The sequence below is a fragment of the Apis laboriosa genome, unplaced genomic scaffold, assembly GCF_014066325.1.
Source record: "Apis laboriosa isolate Shangri-la unplaced genomic scaffold, ASM1406632v1 scaffold122_cov146, whole genome shotgun sequence".
Lineage (NCBI taxonomy): Eukaryota > Metazoa > Arthropoda > Insecta > Hymenoptera > Apidae > Apis > Apis laboriosa.
In genome coordinates, this window is record NW_025221084.1 from 1704570 (window position 1) to 1722683 (window position 18114).

An 18114-nucleotide genomic window follows, 5' to 3' on the forward strand; every position below is an offset into this window, starting at 1 on the left:
ATCTTTAATCCAATTTGTTTAAATGTAATAATATTATTTATTTATACTTTATTAGTGAAAATTTATGATTTAAATTGGAAAGTAATTGAGGATAATTATAATATTTGAGAATATTTATAGATAATATTTATAAGGCAATAAAGAATATTATTTCTTTTCTTGCCAGTTATCAAAATATAATGCATAAGGATATTTAAATCCTTAATCCATCAAAAAATAATGTATATTTGACCTTATTCTTCCCTATAACTGATGGATTCATAAAAAAAAAGCAATCCTTGCTCAATTCCAATCATAAAATCCATTTTATTATCTGAGAATATCTATAGGAATCGTGCAATAATGTAATTGATATTCTATCAAAAAATAACCTATTTGTTCTTTTTTTCTATTCATTAAATATTTTTATTCATCAAATATATATAATCAACTTAAACAAAAAAAGAATATAATAGAAGATACAATAATCTAATTATTTATCTATTAAGTATCATATATCTGAAAATAATTTATCAAAAAATAAGTAAATAAATAAATAACAAATCTTATCGTTGACAAATTATATAATAAAATATCATGAATAATAATAAAAAAAAGAAGAGACTTTTTGTATTAATGTCTCAGAAAAAAGCAGATCACTCTGAAACATGGTAAGCAAAAATGTGGAAACGTGGCGTTCACAATGGGGCAATGATATCTTTATTGTCGTTCTAATGTCTGTCGTAAAGCGCGTCCGGCCTGGCTTTACGATGGCTACGTGTGGTAATTGAAAATCGTGTCCAGCCTCGTTCTGTTTCACGTGTTCGTAATGAACCGTTCAAAACACGCGACGGCGAATTGCGAACCATTCGCGCGATACGCGCCTCGATTATTGAAAGCACAGACCACGGATTGGAAGTCGTTACACTTTCGTCGTCGATCGCTACTTGATTTCCGTTGGAACCAAGTTTTCACCCGTTTTGATTGGATTCATCGATTAAATCGTTAAGATTTAATTGATTCGATTATAGAACATTCTAGTGAAATATCATTAATATCTTAAGTGAGAATAATTAAATTTTGAGAACAAATAATTAAATTTTTTAAGAACAAAGATACAAAGATACTTTAATCTATTAAATATATATATATATTACTTTTTAATATTTTGATAGCATAATTACATTATTTTTTGAATAAATTTTTTAAAATTTTATTTGAAAAGTTAAAAATATTATGATATTTGAGAAAATTTAATTCTAAAATATTAAATTGCATATTATAATGTTTAATAATCGATCGTTTATTCAATTGAGATTTAATTTTTCTTTTTTAAATAACATTATAATAACTAATTTATCAATTTAAGAAAGAATAGATAATTGTGTCTATATTTTATAGAAAATAATATTTGGATTAAATTATGCTTTTATAATTCAACGAAATATTCTATTTTATCAATGAATTATGATATAAAATTTGAATTGTCAAACTATTAATTAAATAATATATTAATAATATTAAAAACGTAAGTCTTAAATATATTTTTTTCTAAATTTTGTTAAAATTTGTTTTACATTTTTCATATTCGAATATTTTTATAAAAATTCAAGTAAAGCTGTGGCCAGTGGAAATAGGGAGAAATAATAGAAGCATCACCGTGCATATTTGTTCTGTAGCGTAAAAAACACAGGAAGCTGGATGTATTTTTGGAATGCAGTCATTAATGGATACTAGGAAATGTGTGTACGCGGGCATGTAGCAGTGCCGTCTACGTCAAGCACATTCGCACGGTTGGCAGTAACATGTGTCAAATGTTAGACGGTTCTGAAAATGTGTTTCACGTAATGCTAATAGCCAAATATAGGTTTGCTGAAATTACATTTTGCCAATTTGTCAACGATTTTGAATAGTTAAAAAATCATTTTATCAAAAATAGCTAAATTTTTAACATTGCTGGAATAAAAAAATCTCAATGAATATTATATTTTGAAGAATATTGATATATGTGTATATGTTTGATCCTTATTTATGTTAATCTGATACTTAAAAAAATATTTTCCATATTATTTAATATATTCTATACTTAAATATGTAGTGAATGTTATTGAAAATATAAATTAATTTATATAATTATCATTTTCAAATCTCAATATATTCATTCTTGAAGAAATTACAATTTTTTCGATAAAAATATATAATATCGAATAATTCTATATTGATATTTCTTTAAAAAATAAAAAATAAACAATATATGATTAAGTTCTATTTCAAACAAAATTTTCTCTTAAAGAAATTTTGTGATAAAGACTTAAATTTTTCGAAATAATTAAATCAATCACTATTATATACTTTCAAATATCGCGGGCGTTAGATGGTTCGAATCCGAAGTCTCTTCGGATCCTTTCGTGTCTGTTCGGGTGTTCTCGGCGCAGGATGGCGCGAGCAGTAACGAAAAGTCACGCGCAACTAATATGTCATTGTCTCGTGCGTAATAAAATATTATTGCGTATAATAAAGTGTTTATCGTGAATCGTTTTGTTTCGAAGTATATTTTCAATCTCGAGCTATCATCTAACATCAATCATCATATATATATGTACGTAAAATATCTGCTTTCTTTGATTTAATAATTTTCCGTGCTTAGTAACATTTCTATTTCCACTTATTTCCCTTGTTATACGAACAGTTAATTTTACCGTAGTGACATAAATTCGCCTAACCTTGAGCCATAACCTCGAGATCATAAATAATCAATTAAGCTGACTGCCAGAGATGGAACATCAATACAAAGACACGTTGACACATTTCACGATTTCTGCCTGCAGGTCTGCGGGAAGGTGTTCAACAACGCATCGGCGCTCACGAAGCACAAGCTGACGCACAGTGACGAGAGGAAATACGTGTGCACGATGTGCGGCAAGGCGTTCAAGCGGCAGGACCACTTGTGAGTACAGATGAACACAATTCGCCTCTTTTCTGCGTCAATTAATCAACGTTAATGTCGTGTTTCTTGCCTCGGTTATTTCAAAAAAATGAAATACTGCAAATGATAATTCTACATTTTTTTTTCTTTCATTTAAAAGCTCTCTATTTCTTTTCAATCATGATTTTCTCTTTTGTGTCTTTGAGTGAAACGGTTCCATTTAAAAATCGAAAGCTTTTCCTTTACGTTTTCCAAAGCTTCTCAAGGAATAGATGCTGGTTAAGAGCATAGTTTCCTGAAATTTGTATATTACATAATATTATAGAATAGTTGTTTTACTGCTTTGTGCACTCGACAAGGGGATTGTTTCTGATATACGATTCATCTTGCCATATGAGTGAGCCATGGCTTGAGAGTTTATTCTCTAGGTCGGATTTCAAGAGCTTATGCTTTTGTTATGAAAACGTTGCAGCTCACGATTGCTGCCAAATAAATACTAAGTTGGATTGGTGATAAAAAGTTTTATGTATTTGATAAATCAAAATCGTTTATGAGAAACAAACGCAATTTCTTAAATTAAATAATACTTTGGATTTTATCTAGTAATTTTTGTTAATAAACACTCGTCTTTCTCTTGATTAATATTAGATTTAATTTTCTTTCTGCCAATTTATAATAATATTTCTGAGTGATCTATCCTTGTATCTTTAAATTCTTCAATCTTCAATTCTTTCAATTCTTAAATAATTAAATGTTTTGAGTCTTAAAGTCTTAAAGTCTTCGAATCTTTGAATTTCAAATTCTTTTGACTATTAACTTTTTGAATCTTCGAACTTAGACAACTTTCAAATTTATGACTCTTTATATATCTATAGAATCATAAGATCGATAAAGAAAAAATTTAACAAGACAAATTCAACGCATTTGTTACTATTTCTCGAATTAAATAAACATTTCGAGACGATTCTTCGTAAAATATGTACGAACGGTGAAGAGAAAAGTAACTATAGTGCGAAAAGAGAAAGACCTTCACAAGGATCGCAAGAATTGAAGATTCAATTCTTCTCAAGAACGAGAAAAGGAGAATAAAGAAGAATCAATAGTGGCAGCGATGGTTGCCAGTCTTGGTCAGACTTGTTGGCCGGTCGGAAAAGATTAGACTTGTATTTCCTTTTCGTAGACGGATCTACAAATCCTCTCTTCGTTCCTTCCACTTTCTTCCTTTCTCCTTATTCGAGATTCGCCACATACCTTGGCCACGTTTCCACTCGGACAGTAGTTTTCCTTTCTGCCACCCTCTCGAGCCCTCTCTCCGTCACGTTCAACTCGGCTTTGCGGTATTACTCGCGATTCGTTGAACGCTTTGTCAGAAACTTATTGATACCGCATGAAACCGTTGCTTCTCGTGCTTAGGATATTTATTAATTTTCTTTGCCCGATGGATTGAAATCTTATTATAAATTCCTTCGGATACTACTTTATTACTGCTTTACGTTGCTGTTATTAAATTATAGTAACTTTTAAGATAATCTGTAAATAATTTGAGTTTCTCGTTTATTTATTAAATTAACCGTAAATGGTAAAGCTTTTTATTATCCCGACAGAATGCTTATTTTCTTATATCATTCATTTTCACATACTTGGATTTTATCGTAATGCTTATTGGTGATATTGATAAAATTTATATAAATTTCTTTCGAATAAGTAATTATACGCGTAGTTTGCAAATAATTTGAATATAGCAATTTTTCTAGGTTTAAGAATTCAATGATACAATTAGGTTCAAAAATATATAATAAAAGAAAATTTATTTTTAATAAAAGTTAAAGAATAGATATAAATATGATTTTTATATAACATAAAGAAATATATGCAATAAGTTATATTAATGTATATTTCGATTAGTAATTAAATTTATTTTTCGTCAATCATCAATTATTATTTTATAAGATTTCCTTCACAGAAATTACAATTTCTTTCACAGAACATTACAATATCTCTTTCCTCTTTCTTTCTCTCTTTATTCGTTTTTTTTAAATATTTTCTTCTTTTCTTTGTTTTCACGTAGAAATGTATATCGTATCTTTAACGATTCAACAAGCGGAAGAAATATCGTTTCATGAAATTTTTCTAAAAAGTTTCTTTAAACTCCATAGATATTCCCTCCAACAATATCTTTTTCTTTCGTGACGTTTCATTTCTCAAGATTCTTCGATAATTTCATGGAAATTTCTCAAGATCGCCCATTTTTTTAAAACAATGTTACTGAATAACATTAACTGAATCACTTTTTTAGAATAATTAATATTATTTTCTTTATTTTGTTTCTTATTGCTTTGTTCCAGAAGTTGTAATAACTTTATAATTTCACAAAAACAAATAATTAAAATTAAAACTTGTCAAAAATTGATATAACTCATAAAATAATATTATTATAATAACATTTTCATTTCATTTAATTATGATTATTTCAACGTTTCTATTAAACTACATCTGTGATGTTGTATATTTAGAATATAATTTTCATAATTTTATGAGAATTTTTCTTACTTTAATTGTTATCTACATTAACAATGTAATGTTAAATGTTAAAATGTTCTTAGTAATTGAGCTTATATTTTAAGAATCTAATTTAATGAGAAATCTTTATAACTGGAAATATCTTTGTATCCGCGTCGAAATCGCCACAATTTTCTTTTGTGCTTGGTTCTGTCAGGGCTACGTGCACTGGATTCGAGCAGAGTGTATTTTTCTTTTCCTCGACCTTTCCACCATGTCACCTTCGTTTTATGTACGTATTTCATTCGATAGGGTCGCTCAACACCCGGCTCAATACGAGTTGACGAACAGCCTGAAGAATTACTTTCGTTTCATCTCTCGTCCCCTAGAATTTCTTTCCCTTTTTGTCGTTCTTATTTAGTTCAAATGCATCGTCTCACCTATTGTTCCTTTTCAAGCTTCTTTCGTAATTCAAGATTCTTCGATCGATCGAGGAATACTCATTGAATTTAATATATGTTGGATTTTGAATTGCAATTTAATCAAAAATTGGTTGTTATTATTTTAAACAATTTTATTTGGAAAGATAAAAGTTATTTTAAGTAAAATATTGTGAGTTCAAATTGCAGATAATTTTCAAAATAATATTTACTAATTAATGTATATCTGTTATATTTTTGTAGTGAATGACTATTAATTTTTTATAGTAATTTGGTTAATTTAAATACAAACAATATTTTTGAACATTTTTTTTATTATAATATATTTTAAGCTCGTTTAGAAATATTTTGTAATAATAGAAATAGAATAAATTTTAATAAATTATATATTTGAAAAAATCACCAGAAAAATAAAATATTTTTCAAGAATTCTTTCACAAATAAATTAAAGATTTTGCAAAATCATATTGCAAAATATAAAAATTGATTTCATTCATAAAAATATTTATTTCATTCCTTAAATATCGTAATACATATTATATATTCTATTTTTACATTCAAATTTGCATAAATGCATAAATATCTCTTTTCTGTTTACAAAATAATAAAAATTAACGAAGCAATATTTTCTCTGATCATTCAGATATTCTACTTCAACTCCATTCTTCGCTCGAAAATTTCTTTTGAGAAATCTTTCGCATTAAGATTTTTTTAATTCTAACAAGCTACACGCTTATACAAGAACAAACTCGATTTCAAACATTTTGCCGTGCGAGCATTCCATTTGGCTTGCGTCCATAAAAATTTCCTTACTTGGAAACTCGTTTTTAAGAAAGCATATGCCAGGATTCGAGTAAACGATGTGGACGACTTTATCCGATCAGAGAAAAAGTCCTTAGCCTGTTTCCCGTTTTTATTGAAATCTTTTTAACCTCGAAAAGACGAGGGGCTTAAGTATCTAACTCTGTTCATAAAAAGTCGTAAAGAATTGCGCTCTCCCTTCTTAAACTTTCCTAGCATATTATATATATATATAGCCACGAAATTTTAACACGAATGGCGAAAAGTAAGATTCGCAATAATTTACTGAATCGTATTCTTGGTCTATAAAGCCGACATTTAAACCTAGCCGGTACAGTTCACAAGTGGAGCAATGTCGTTAAACTGCTTTCTAAACTTGATAGCGAAGAGTTAAAAGGAAATTGTTGTGTAATGAGTTCAAAATATCAATAATCTTTTTATGCACGTTAAGAATACAACTGTTCAGGGATAGAGTTTAGAATATAAATTGATAAGATAAAACAATTATTGATTGAATGAGACAATTGCTTTTTAAATGCGATAGTGATGAATTCGAAATATCAACTTTCTTTTTTGTACATGCTATATTTCAAAAATATATAAAAATATATTTCTTGCTAATAGTTGAAGCTAAGTTGTAATTGATTAAAATATTTTTAATTAATGATATTTGTTTAAATAACTTTCAAGTGTTGTAATGATACTTTGTATAGAATTCAAGAAAATGAAGTAGAATTTAATTTGACCTATATTTTTAGTATGTAAGATGTTATTAAAAATCTTATAAAAAGTTAGACTTGCATATATTATTTTTTCTGAAGTGGTTCCAATACAACTTGCATAAATTGAATTTTTATTTATAGATAATCAATAGATAAAATAACGTTATTAACATGTTAAATAGATTATTAAATTAAGAAATCATATAATTTAAATACTTATTTTTTAGAAAAATAAAAAAAAATATTTTATAAAAGTATTTTGATCTTTGCTTTTAATTATTAATACTAGAATCTATTTTGCAGTAAAGATTAAATAATAATAATTTATTTTGCATTGTTTAAATACATCTGATAATAATTTTATAATGAATTTTTAAGTGTCTTTAGTGAATATGATGCGTTAAAAATTTATTTTCAATTTTTTAATATTTTTAATTGAGATTGTTAAAGTTATTTTATTTGATTTTGAATTTTTTATTAGCTCTTGATAGCATTGAAATTCTGAAAATTTAATTTAAATTTTTTAATACTTTTTATAAAATTATAAAGATATTACTTAAATTTTTATAATATCTTTCTTTAAAATTAACTAACCATTTCAATTTTTTTTCAAAAAAGTCTAACTTCAATTATAATAAAAAATAAAATTATCAAGAAAATTAAATAGATTTTAATACTCATTATAAATTTATGCAGAAAATATTTAAAAATTTTAATTTTATATTAAAATTAAAATTTTTACAATTTACCATTGTTTTACATTTTATCCAATTTAAAATATAAAAAATACGAATCGTTTATTACTAAAACAAATATTCTTCTTTTCTTCTTCTTCCTTTTTTTTTTTTTTCACGTTTGAGCACTCTATTACGTATGAAAATTAAGTATAATTGGTCTTCGAGATTCTTGTTCCGCGAGTTCAACGCGAAGTTTAATTCGTGCCCATCGAGCTGAAAATTCTCCTAGATTCAGCGAAGGGGAAAAAAATTACGTCCTGTCTGCTTTTTACAGAATATTTCAACCGGATGAATGTAATATTGCAATTGTCGTGATTGAAATACTTCTTTGAAGTCTCTTGCCTTTTAGGTATTTAGCAAAGAATTTTCTTGGAGCGCTTGCTTCGTAAGAGGCTCCTATTGCATAAAGAAAATCAACTAATTAATCGAGGATCAAAAAAGAAAAACTTTTTTGTTGTTTTCGCGCGCGAAAATTTTCACTAGGTTTTCTTTTTTTACATTCATAAAAATTAAATTCGTTGCATAGAATGAAAAATACAATAATTTAAATATTTCGACAAATTATTCCAATAATATTTTCAAGCTTTCATTCTTACATAATTTATATATCTTTGACAACTTTAGTTTTGCTGATATTTTTAAGAAATCATTTGTTATCATTTGTTCCTCGAAAAGTTTTCAATTAAGAGGAATTAGATTTGATGAATTCTTTTTTCATCTTTGAATATGTCGATTCGAATTTTGATTAAAATTAAAGAAACAATTTTAACAATTAATTGGATAATAAAATACAAATATCAGTAAATCTGTTTTTTTTTATTATCAATTTTATTATTAATTCTTAAATTCTTTAATACAGTAGCCCTGAAAGAATTAATAAAAAAAAGGATATTACACAAGATTAAAATTGTTCTTTGATGTGATGAATAAATAATTAATAATAGTAAAAAATCAATATTTAAAATTTTATGTAAATATAAAACTTTAGTTACATTTTTTCTATTTCTTGACTGAAAAAAAAGCTCTAAAATAAAAATAATAAAATGAAAAAATATTAATTCGTTAAGATGTCAGAAACATTCGATTTTCTCTATATTTCTCATTTTCTCTATATTTCTCATTCTCTATATTTCATTATTTTTGATACTTTTACGAAGCATAAATTATTAGCATCAAGAAAAGAGAAGATAATTGATATCCTCAGACAAATGTAATTAGAGCTTTCCATCGAAAAAAGTTTGATAAGGAAATAAAAGTAATGCTTTCATGATGGAACGTAATTTAATTCTATTTGCACGAACTAATAAGCATCGAATTACATTTTTCGCTGGTACTTCTCTGTTATTCCGCCAATCCTTCAATTTTTTCCTTTTTCATCTTTTGTAATAAAGAAAGTTCCTCAATCATGCAACGTGTTTGTAAAACTATTGGAAATTTTTTACGAGAAAACGATAATATATTTTTCATTGAAAAATATTTTTATTTTTCAATGAATTTTCAAATCGATAAATAATTTTTTATAAATATATTTTGATTAATTTTTATTTAAGGATTAATGATGATATTATTGCTATTAAATTTATATCGTTATTGATTGTTTTATTTTTATATTCGACTTTTACTATGTATTAAAAAGTTGCTACTTTATTGTATTATTATTTTGTATGCATTATATTCATTTCTACAATATGTTAATATATTCATAAAACATCTTTGAAAACTTAAATTAATATAAAAAAAATTATTTTGACTTCTAAAAATGATCCTTCAAAGATATTCTATGAATATCAATAATAATATCAATATCAGTGTAGATATAAATACCAGTGATAATAATTTTCGAATATAAATTCTAATTAGAATTTTTTAATTCTAATTACGTTTAAATTGTATATTTATTTTCTAAAATAAAGAATTCCTTTTTATTTAAGAAAAAAACATATAAAAATAAATTATTTGATGATATAATTAATTTGAATAAAAAAATTAATTTGCTTTAAGTTTATCTCAAGATAGTGGCTATATATTCTTTTATAAAAGCTCAAAAAAAAAAATAGAAAAAGAAAAGAAAAGCAAAAATTCTTTTGCACAAAGAACAATTTTCTCTTTTTCTTTTTCTCTTTTTTTTTTTTCATGATCCTATTCTAAATTTTTTCAAGTTCTTATTATAGAAACATTTCAAATAGGCCTTTGTTGTTCGATTTTTAGAAAGAAAAACCGTATAGAAAGGAAAAGAAAAAGTTTTGAGCCACTTAACCAGTTTCTCATATATTTTAAAAAGATTTTTCTTATATAACGGATGTTACGTAGAATTTGTACATAGAATTTATCGTATCATGCAGAAGTAATTAAATGGGAACAAAATAAAATATAAAAAACCAACACTCATGGATCTTCTTTATTTAATAGCTAGCTCCAATTAATTACAATTGTTTTTCATTATATATTTTTAATTTCTTCGAATATAAATTGTTAAATATTTTTGAAAAAAATAGATTGTGGATGAAGTATTTCGTTTCGCATGTTAGTGAATCATAAATATTTGTAATGAATTGATAGGTTTGACTGAATCTTTTTGAAACTAAAAGAATAATGCATAATCTTTTTCGTAATATTTTTGATGGATGAATTCTTTATGTTTTAATTGTTTTAAATTTATTGTTTTAAAATTATGTTAATTTTTTAATTTGTATTCTAATGTCAAGAAATAATGTTATAATATTAAATTAAATCTATTATTATAATTTACTTATTGTAATGTAATATTATTTTTTATTGTCCTTTAATTTAAAATATATCTCGAAATTCTTTTTTTTTAATCTGGATAAAGTTTTTCTAAGCTAAAGTATATTCTATTATTGCGTTAATCTCTGTACTTTAGCTATTTAAGCAGAGAAGACGAATTAATAAGACAATTTCAACTTGACAATTAAACTCAATAATTTCTTTATTATTATTATTTTTTTTTTCCGTACAATTTCTGTTAGATATAAATTATTTCATTTTTATATATTCCATTTTGAATATTAAAAATAATCTGACTAAAATTCATTTGTCCAGACTATCTCCATGATTATTAATTAGAGATCTAGTAATATAATTCGATTAAACATTTTCAACAATCAATCAATATCAATCAATAAGATAAAATAATTTTATTAATAATAAAATTAATCACTTTAACATTAAATCGGAACAAAAAAACAAATTTACTCAAACTTTTCCAAATTCAAATCCGTACAAATCAATCAAAACAAAAAAAAAAAAAAAAAGAAAGAAAGAAAAAGAAATGAAATAATCAATACGATAAAACCAGTCACAAGCAACGACAGAATGACAATTCTCTCCTCTTTCCCTGTTCAAACGAAGATGTCCCAGGATCGTTTAATTGAAAACTAAAAAGAAAGAAGAAAAAGAAGAAAAAAAAGAGAAGCGTAACATCTCTCGAGGTTCTTATTCTCGAACAGAGAGGATAGCTGCGTTTCCACTCTCGGTCCAGCGAGCACAGCCGCCCCTTCCTCCTCAACCCTTTGCCAAGCGAGCGGCCCGCCATTGTAAGTTCCGCGGCGTATCTCTGTTATCGAAGTAAATCCACGTAGTCCTTTTCCCCGTGTTCGAACGGCGACAGTACCGCTTGAAATAAGGAAGAACGAAAGGAAGCGCTTATACCTCGAGAGGTATTCTCTTCGAAGAGCTCTTCTTCGAGAGCCATGCCATATCTATATATTATATATATAGAGAGAGAATATATATATATATATAAAGAGAGAAAAGTATATATACATGTATACAGTGTGTCGGGTTTATTGTAATTCCCTTAAATATTTCGAGAAATGTGAATGATAAAGAGTAATTTGATATTGAAGAAATGATGATTAATAATTTTTCGCATAGAAGATTTCCTTACCTTTTAAAATAAAAAATGTTAATTCATATCGAAGAATTTTTACTTTAAATGATATTTGAAGTTCATGAAACTTATATTCTCATATGTATAATAAAATATTCGCGTGTTTCTAATCTTCTTAAATAAATTTTATGAATTTCAAATTATCTTTTAATAAAGCTTCTAACTTGCCACTTTTTTGTGGTAATTAATTAATATTTATATCTTTCGAGACACCTTAAGTTTCCAGTTCGAGATAAACCGGACACATTGTATATCGAGAAGGGCGTCGTGGGGGGAGGACAGTGGGGTCTCTTCGTCCAAAAGGGATTTGCGAACTTAGAAAAGAGAGGCTATGGAATAGAAGGGGGGTGGGATTCAGAAAGAGTCGTTGCAGCGAGCAGGGGAGAAGTTGGTCGTTTCTTCCGCTTGTAAAGAGGACTTGCTTTCCCACCTCGATATCGTCGATACCCCCCTTTGTTCCCCGGCTTCCGCCTCGTTCGACCCCGCATTAAGGATGCTCTGACCCCGTGAAATGAAAGAAAATTCAGAGGGAAACGGTCTTCCTCGAATAGCGAGGACCTAGCTATCGTTGCTCCCTCCTCTATCGTTGAATTAATGGAGAGTTGATAATTGACGCGAATTTAATCTTCGATCCTGATAATTGGAAGAGAAATGAGAGAAGTCTCGGGTGGAAAATTTCTTTAGGAAAATTCGACGGGGGTGAGTATGGGTGATTATTGGAGATTTTAGAAAGTTTAAAGGACCTTAGGATCTTAGCTCGATTTGTTTTTCTGTGAGGAGGTGTTCTGAGAAATTTTTTGGTTTCGGTGATTGATGTAGTTTCATTTTATAATCTTTTTAAATATTTGCATTAGAAAGTAGGGGATGAATCGAGGCAATATTGATAGCATTTCGTGATCATTTGGAATTTTAGATTAATGAAGATTGATTAATTTTTTCTTTCATTTTCATTATAGAAAGATAAGAGACAAAATAATAGTTTGTGAATTTATTATTACATATTTCTCATCCTCTGACCGAAATGATTTGCTTAAAACTAAAAATAACATAAAGAGATTAGCATTAATAAATTTTTCCACATATAATTTAGTAGAAAGACATTACTTAAAAATAAAAGTTTGCAGATTCTTTCTTTTATCAAAATGTATATTATCGTCTTTGCATTAACTTTATTTAATAAGAATATATCATTAATCATAATTTGTGATATACATATAATAAGAATCAAAAATAAATAATTGTCAAAAAGTCATACTTTAAAGTAAGAAAACAACAACGTATTCATAGAAATGCATAAAAAAAGTATAATAATAAAAATAAATTAAATATATATGTCATTATTTCAAATAAAATCTTTTTCATAATTATCCTATATTACATAAACTGACACATTCATAAATACACAACAAAAGAAAGAATTTGTGACAAAATTATATGATATTTAGTTTAGTTTTGACGAATATTAATTTTCATTATTTACAGAAATATCGTTGATCGAAAATAGTGCCTCAAATTGAGATCATACAAGTACTGTTTTCCCGTGTCTCCTAGCTATTTTCAAATTTGTACTCCAAGAGGAATGAGACTGTTACAAAACCCCGAGTGTTTTCATTGCTGAGTCGTTTTTCGTGTACGTATCAGATCCTCGCCGCAAGAGTAATTTTTCTAAATCGAAATCTTTTCGCTCTTCGAGGAAAGGAACTGTCCTCTGTATGTAAACTACATTGGAACGTAGACCATTAGAATCTTTAACGACAAAAAAGAAACCGTGAACTCTCTTTGTTCTATCTCTTATTTTATTTAAGAACAGGAGATTTCACTTTCAGAATTTATGTTGATTATTCAGGGAACGTCATTAGCCTTGAAATGAAAGGCGATCAATTTTACTTTAGAAATATACTTTCAGCTTTGTCTCTTGAAGGATACATCGTCATTAGGAGGGAGGAGGGAGGGAGGAGGGAGGGAGGGGAGGAGAGGAGGGGAACCATGGAACTTTCGTTCTTTTGTTTCTCTTTCAACAACGAAGCTTTCTTTTCCCGCTTCGACGTCTTCAATACGGTCTTTGTTCGTGCCATTTTCCTTTTCCTCCGCTCCGCTAAAAACGTTTCGTCGTGGATCCGATAGAAAAGAAAGTAGAGCGAAAGAAATTATAAAGGTATACACTTTCCATCTTTGATTCTTATCAAATCCGAAAACCTATTTTATATCAAAAAAAAAAAAGGATTAATTAATAGTTTAGTAACGTTTTTTTAATTGATATTTCGAATATAAAAATATCCAGAATTTCTCAAATAATAGAATATGAACGTTTAATTTAATAATTAAATTTTGATAATCGATTTATCTTTTCATTATCTTCTTTGTTATATATTGGTGTAAAGTTTCATGAAACTCACAGTCGATTTATAATTATTATCAAAATATGATTGCTTATAAATCAATCTTGAATTGATTTTAATGATATTTAAGTTAAGGAATCATAATTAAGATTTTTTAGTATTCATTTTGATTGGATGAATCTTTTATCTCCTCGTCTTCAGTTAACCTAATTATAAATAAACTAAAAAACTATTAATCATTATAAATCGAAATCCAAAAAATCAGAAAAGAAACTAATGAATTTCCTTTCTTCATTCATCGTCTCAATTTTAATATCTTCTATCAAATAGAACCATTCGCTTTTCTTTTCTTATCTTTTTTTCATTCGTTTAATGGCGAATAGTTGGCTCGATCGATTCCTAGAGGATTCGTGTGTGTACATCCACGAATCAGAAAGGAAATACATTAAAGTTGAACGAATTAGCTTTTACAAATTAAACTTTGAAGTTCGTCCCGAGATAAAATTTAAGGGAATTCGTTCGTGTATCGTGATGGACTATAAAGCTTGGAACAATGGGACAGAATACTGCTTGAAAATTTACTGGAAACGATGTCGTCCGATGCTCTGACCTTTCTTACCACGATCCACGCGAGAATCCCTCTTTCTCCCTTTTCGAAAGGGAGGTGAACGATGCTCGATGTTTCGTTAAAGTTTTATCAGAAGGGAGAAAGAACATCAGGGGAATGGGCGATTGAAATACGTCGAAACGGATGTTGACGAATCTCGTGTTATATTTTTAATGGATTTGTCTTGTATGCTAATTATTTATTTCTCGTGTAATGATGTAGGTAACGGGATTATAAATAGGAATGCTTAATTTATATTTATACGAGTTCCTCTCATTTCTCTTTCCATCTTTAAGAAAAATAATTTTTAAAAAATGGGATTGTTAAAATGATGGATATAAAAAAATAATTTAAAAATAAGTAATATTAAAATTTAATTGTAAATTTATAAATTGTATGTAATTACAAATTACGATTAATATTAAAATTTATGATTTAGAAGACAAAAAAAGTAAATATTTTATTCTATTTTGAGACTTACTTTTAAAATAGCAAAATGAAATGGAAAAAAAAAACTATAAATATAAATTTGTTTATCAACAAGCGAACAATTCAAGTGTTCGTTACAAGGATTAAAAATATATGTGACTCTTAATTGAGTTGCTTTTTTTTTATTTACGGAATGTCCTCGCATTTGCTCATTAGTTAAAACAAGTGCCTCGTTCTTGAAAATTAAAGGTTAAATGCGTAGGTGAAAGGTTAAAGGTTAACATTTCCCTCCTTAAGCTCGCAAACAACGTTTAAGAGAGCCTCGCTCATCTCTTTTTACCCTCTAATTAAAAACCTTTGATATATAACGCTGAAAAGTTTCCATGAAGAACAACATCGTCGAAAAATGGTACTTTTACAAAGTGAATCGTGCGCAAAGTTACGAGTTTCAAAAAGAATATCCTCTATCCACGACTTGGGAGGAAGAAAAAAAAAAAGAAAAAAAAAAAAAAAAGAAAAAATAGAAAAATCAACATCAAGCTCTGATAAATCTTAAAATGGTCTTTTAACAAAATGAAATGTCCGATTCTCGTTCCGGTTCTCGTTTCACCACGTAACGAAGGTGCAAATTAATCGAGTAACCTGAAAAATTCTCTCTCTTTCTCTCTCTCTCTCTCTCTCTCTCGACTGGGTCGTCGCCGGTAATATTCCAAGCAAATATTTGTCCAGAGAAATCGGATCCACGGTGGTCGGTGTTCGGTATCGATGGCGGGAACGAGATACAAATCGACGATTTACCGTCTGTACTTACCGTCTGTTTTATCCGCGTTAAATCTCGGATCCCGATTATAGTTACGACGTAGGAAACAGAGTTTAACGATGTCGTTTCCACCGAGTAACTCATTGTCGGATTAATGCAATTATATGGGGCAAAATGTTGTGGAGGGGGAGGGGGGATGAACGCGTCAAACGATTCTTAGGGGCAATAAATGTATCCTTGAATAGTATAGGCAACTTGTTGCACACTCTTTTCTTCTTCTTTCTTATTTCTTTTGATATGGCATGATAAAATGTTGTTGTTAATATATATTTACAATGCACAGTGTTTTAGAATTTTTCGCCATAGATTCTTGAATTTAAATCTTGGAACGAGTTTCAAGAAAATTTGAGATAGATCATTTGGCATAATTTCGTATGCTTTTGCTGAAGTTTAAAAAAGCATACGGATTCGATTCTGAATCTCTAAAATGGGTAGTATTGTTTTTGGCGGGCAAATCATAGTAATGTAATTCATATAAAAATATTTTTAAAAATTCATTTAATTAAATTGATATTCTAAGAATAGTATTTTCGTTCTATATTTTTTACGTATTATTATTCAGTTTTAAATTATAAATTATTTCGTTACATATTTGTTCTATTAGTTTTTTTACTTATTTTCATACGTATCATGCTATCGTTATAGTTCATTTGTTTCTAATCAAATAATAGAGAGTTTCATATGAATTTGAAAATTTTTCAAACTTGATTTATTCGAATATATATAATGGAATAATGGAATAATATAGAATATTCTGAATTGTTTCTTGTAAAAGTAAAAACAAACAAAGGACTTGAAAATATATTAAACATAATAATATATATTAAATTATATATTTAAGAAAACGATTATAATATATAAAAATAACAAAATATTAAATATAATATGATATTAAATATTATATACTTTTTAATTTTCATTTTATTAAAAATTAAAATGCATCAAACTAAATTATTTCAAAAAATTCTGTTCCATTTCTAACTCATTCTATCGTATCCATATATAACAACACATTTCCACTCTAAGGCCACCTTTCAACTGATAACCAAGCTTCCTTTCTGCGAGAGATTTCACGTGAGAGAGTGTGCGTCAGGTTGGTGCGTTTCACCCCATCGATGGGGGTCGCATACCATGTATATCAGGCAAATGGTCTGGAGAATAGTCTTTAGCCCTACGAAACGGTCGTAAGGCTGTCACGTCGAGGATAAGCTTAGATGCACCTCGCAGATAGCTCGATGCCAAGATCGCCCTGTTCCTCGTTGTACAGGATTTCCGGAGTTCGGTAGATCCTCTATATAGATAGGAACTTAATTGGACCGACATAATTTTCTACCCTCAACTGGGGGGATTGGATGATCGAGTTCTCTTGAATGTTTCTTGCGTGTCAGTGGAGGATTATGAAACACTTTGCTGAACTTCTTGGTCTTATCTCGGTGATACGTGAAGAGAATTCTCTTATATATATTGTTAAATATGTAATATATATTTAATTGGATAAAAATTTTTTTGTTATTATACAACAATCATGAAGGATGATTTTATGTTAGAAATTCTTTTTTAATTTTTATTTTGTTTATTACATTTGATTTGATAAAAGACTGAAGTGAAATACAATTTGTTTTATTCCTTAAGATTAATCTCAAGGAAATTTATTGGATCTTTAATAAATATTGCTTATGAAAATTTTTAAGTGTAAACAAAAATTTCTCGTTATTGTAATTCTTTTAAATTCGAAAGTTTTGTTTATTTAAAATTAATAATATTTATTGAATACATTTACACATTTGTTAAACTTAAAAATACAATAATTTATAACATTAAATGTTTCATAAATTCAAATATTGCATATAATTTAATTATTGTTAAAGAGGAATACACAATCTAAAAATTCAAATTCATAGGAAA

General features: G+C 27.6%; 1 protein-coding gene across 4 annotated transcripts in view; it reads left to right on the forward strand.

Annotated features, from left to right (window-relative positions):
• LOC122720277 overlaps positions 1–18114 on the forward strand; it is a 513017-nt gene that overhangs the window by 351181 nt on the left and 143722 nt on the right. For all 4 annotated transcript variants that reach the window (XM_043946864.1, XM_043946863.1, XM_043946865.1 and 1 more), the window contains exon 6: positions 2808–2926. In XM_043946864.1, the coding sequence (XP_043802799.1) occupies positions 2808–2926 (119 nt within the window). The remainder of the gene's footprint in view (positions 1–2807; positions 2927–18114) is intronic.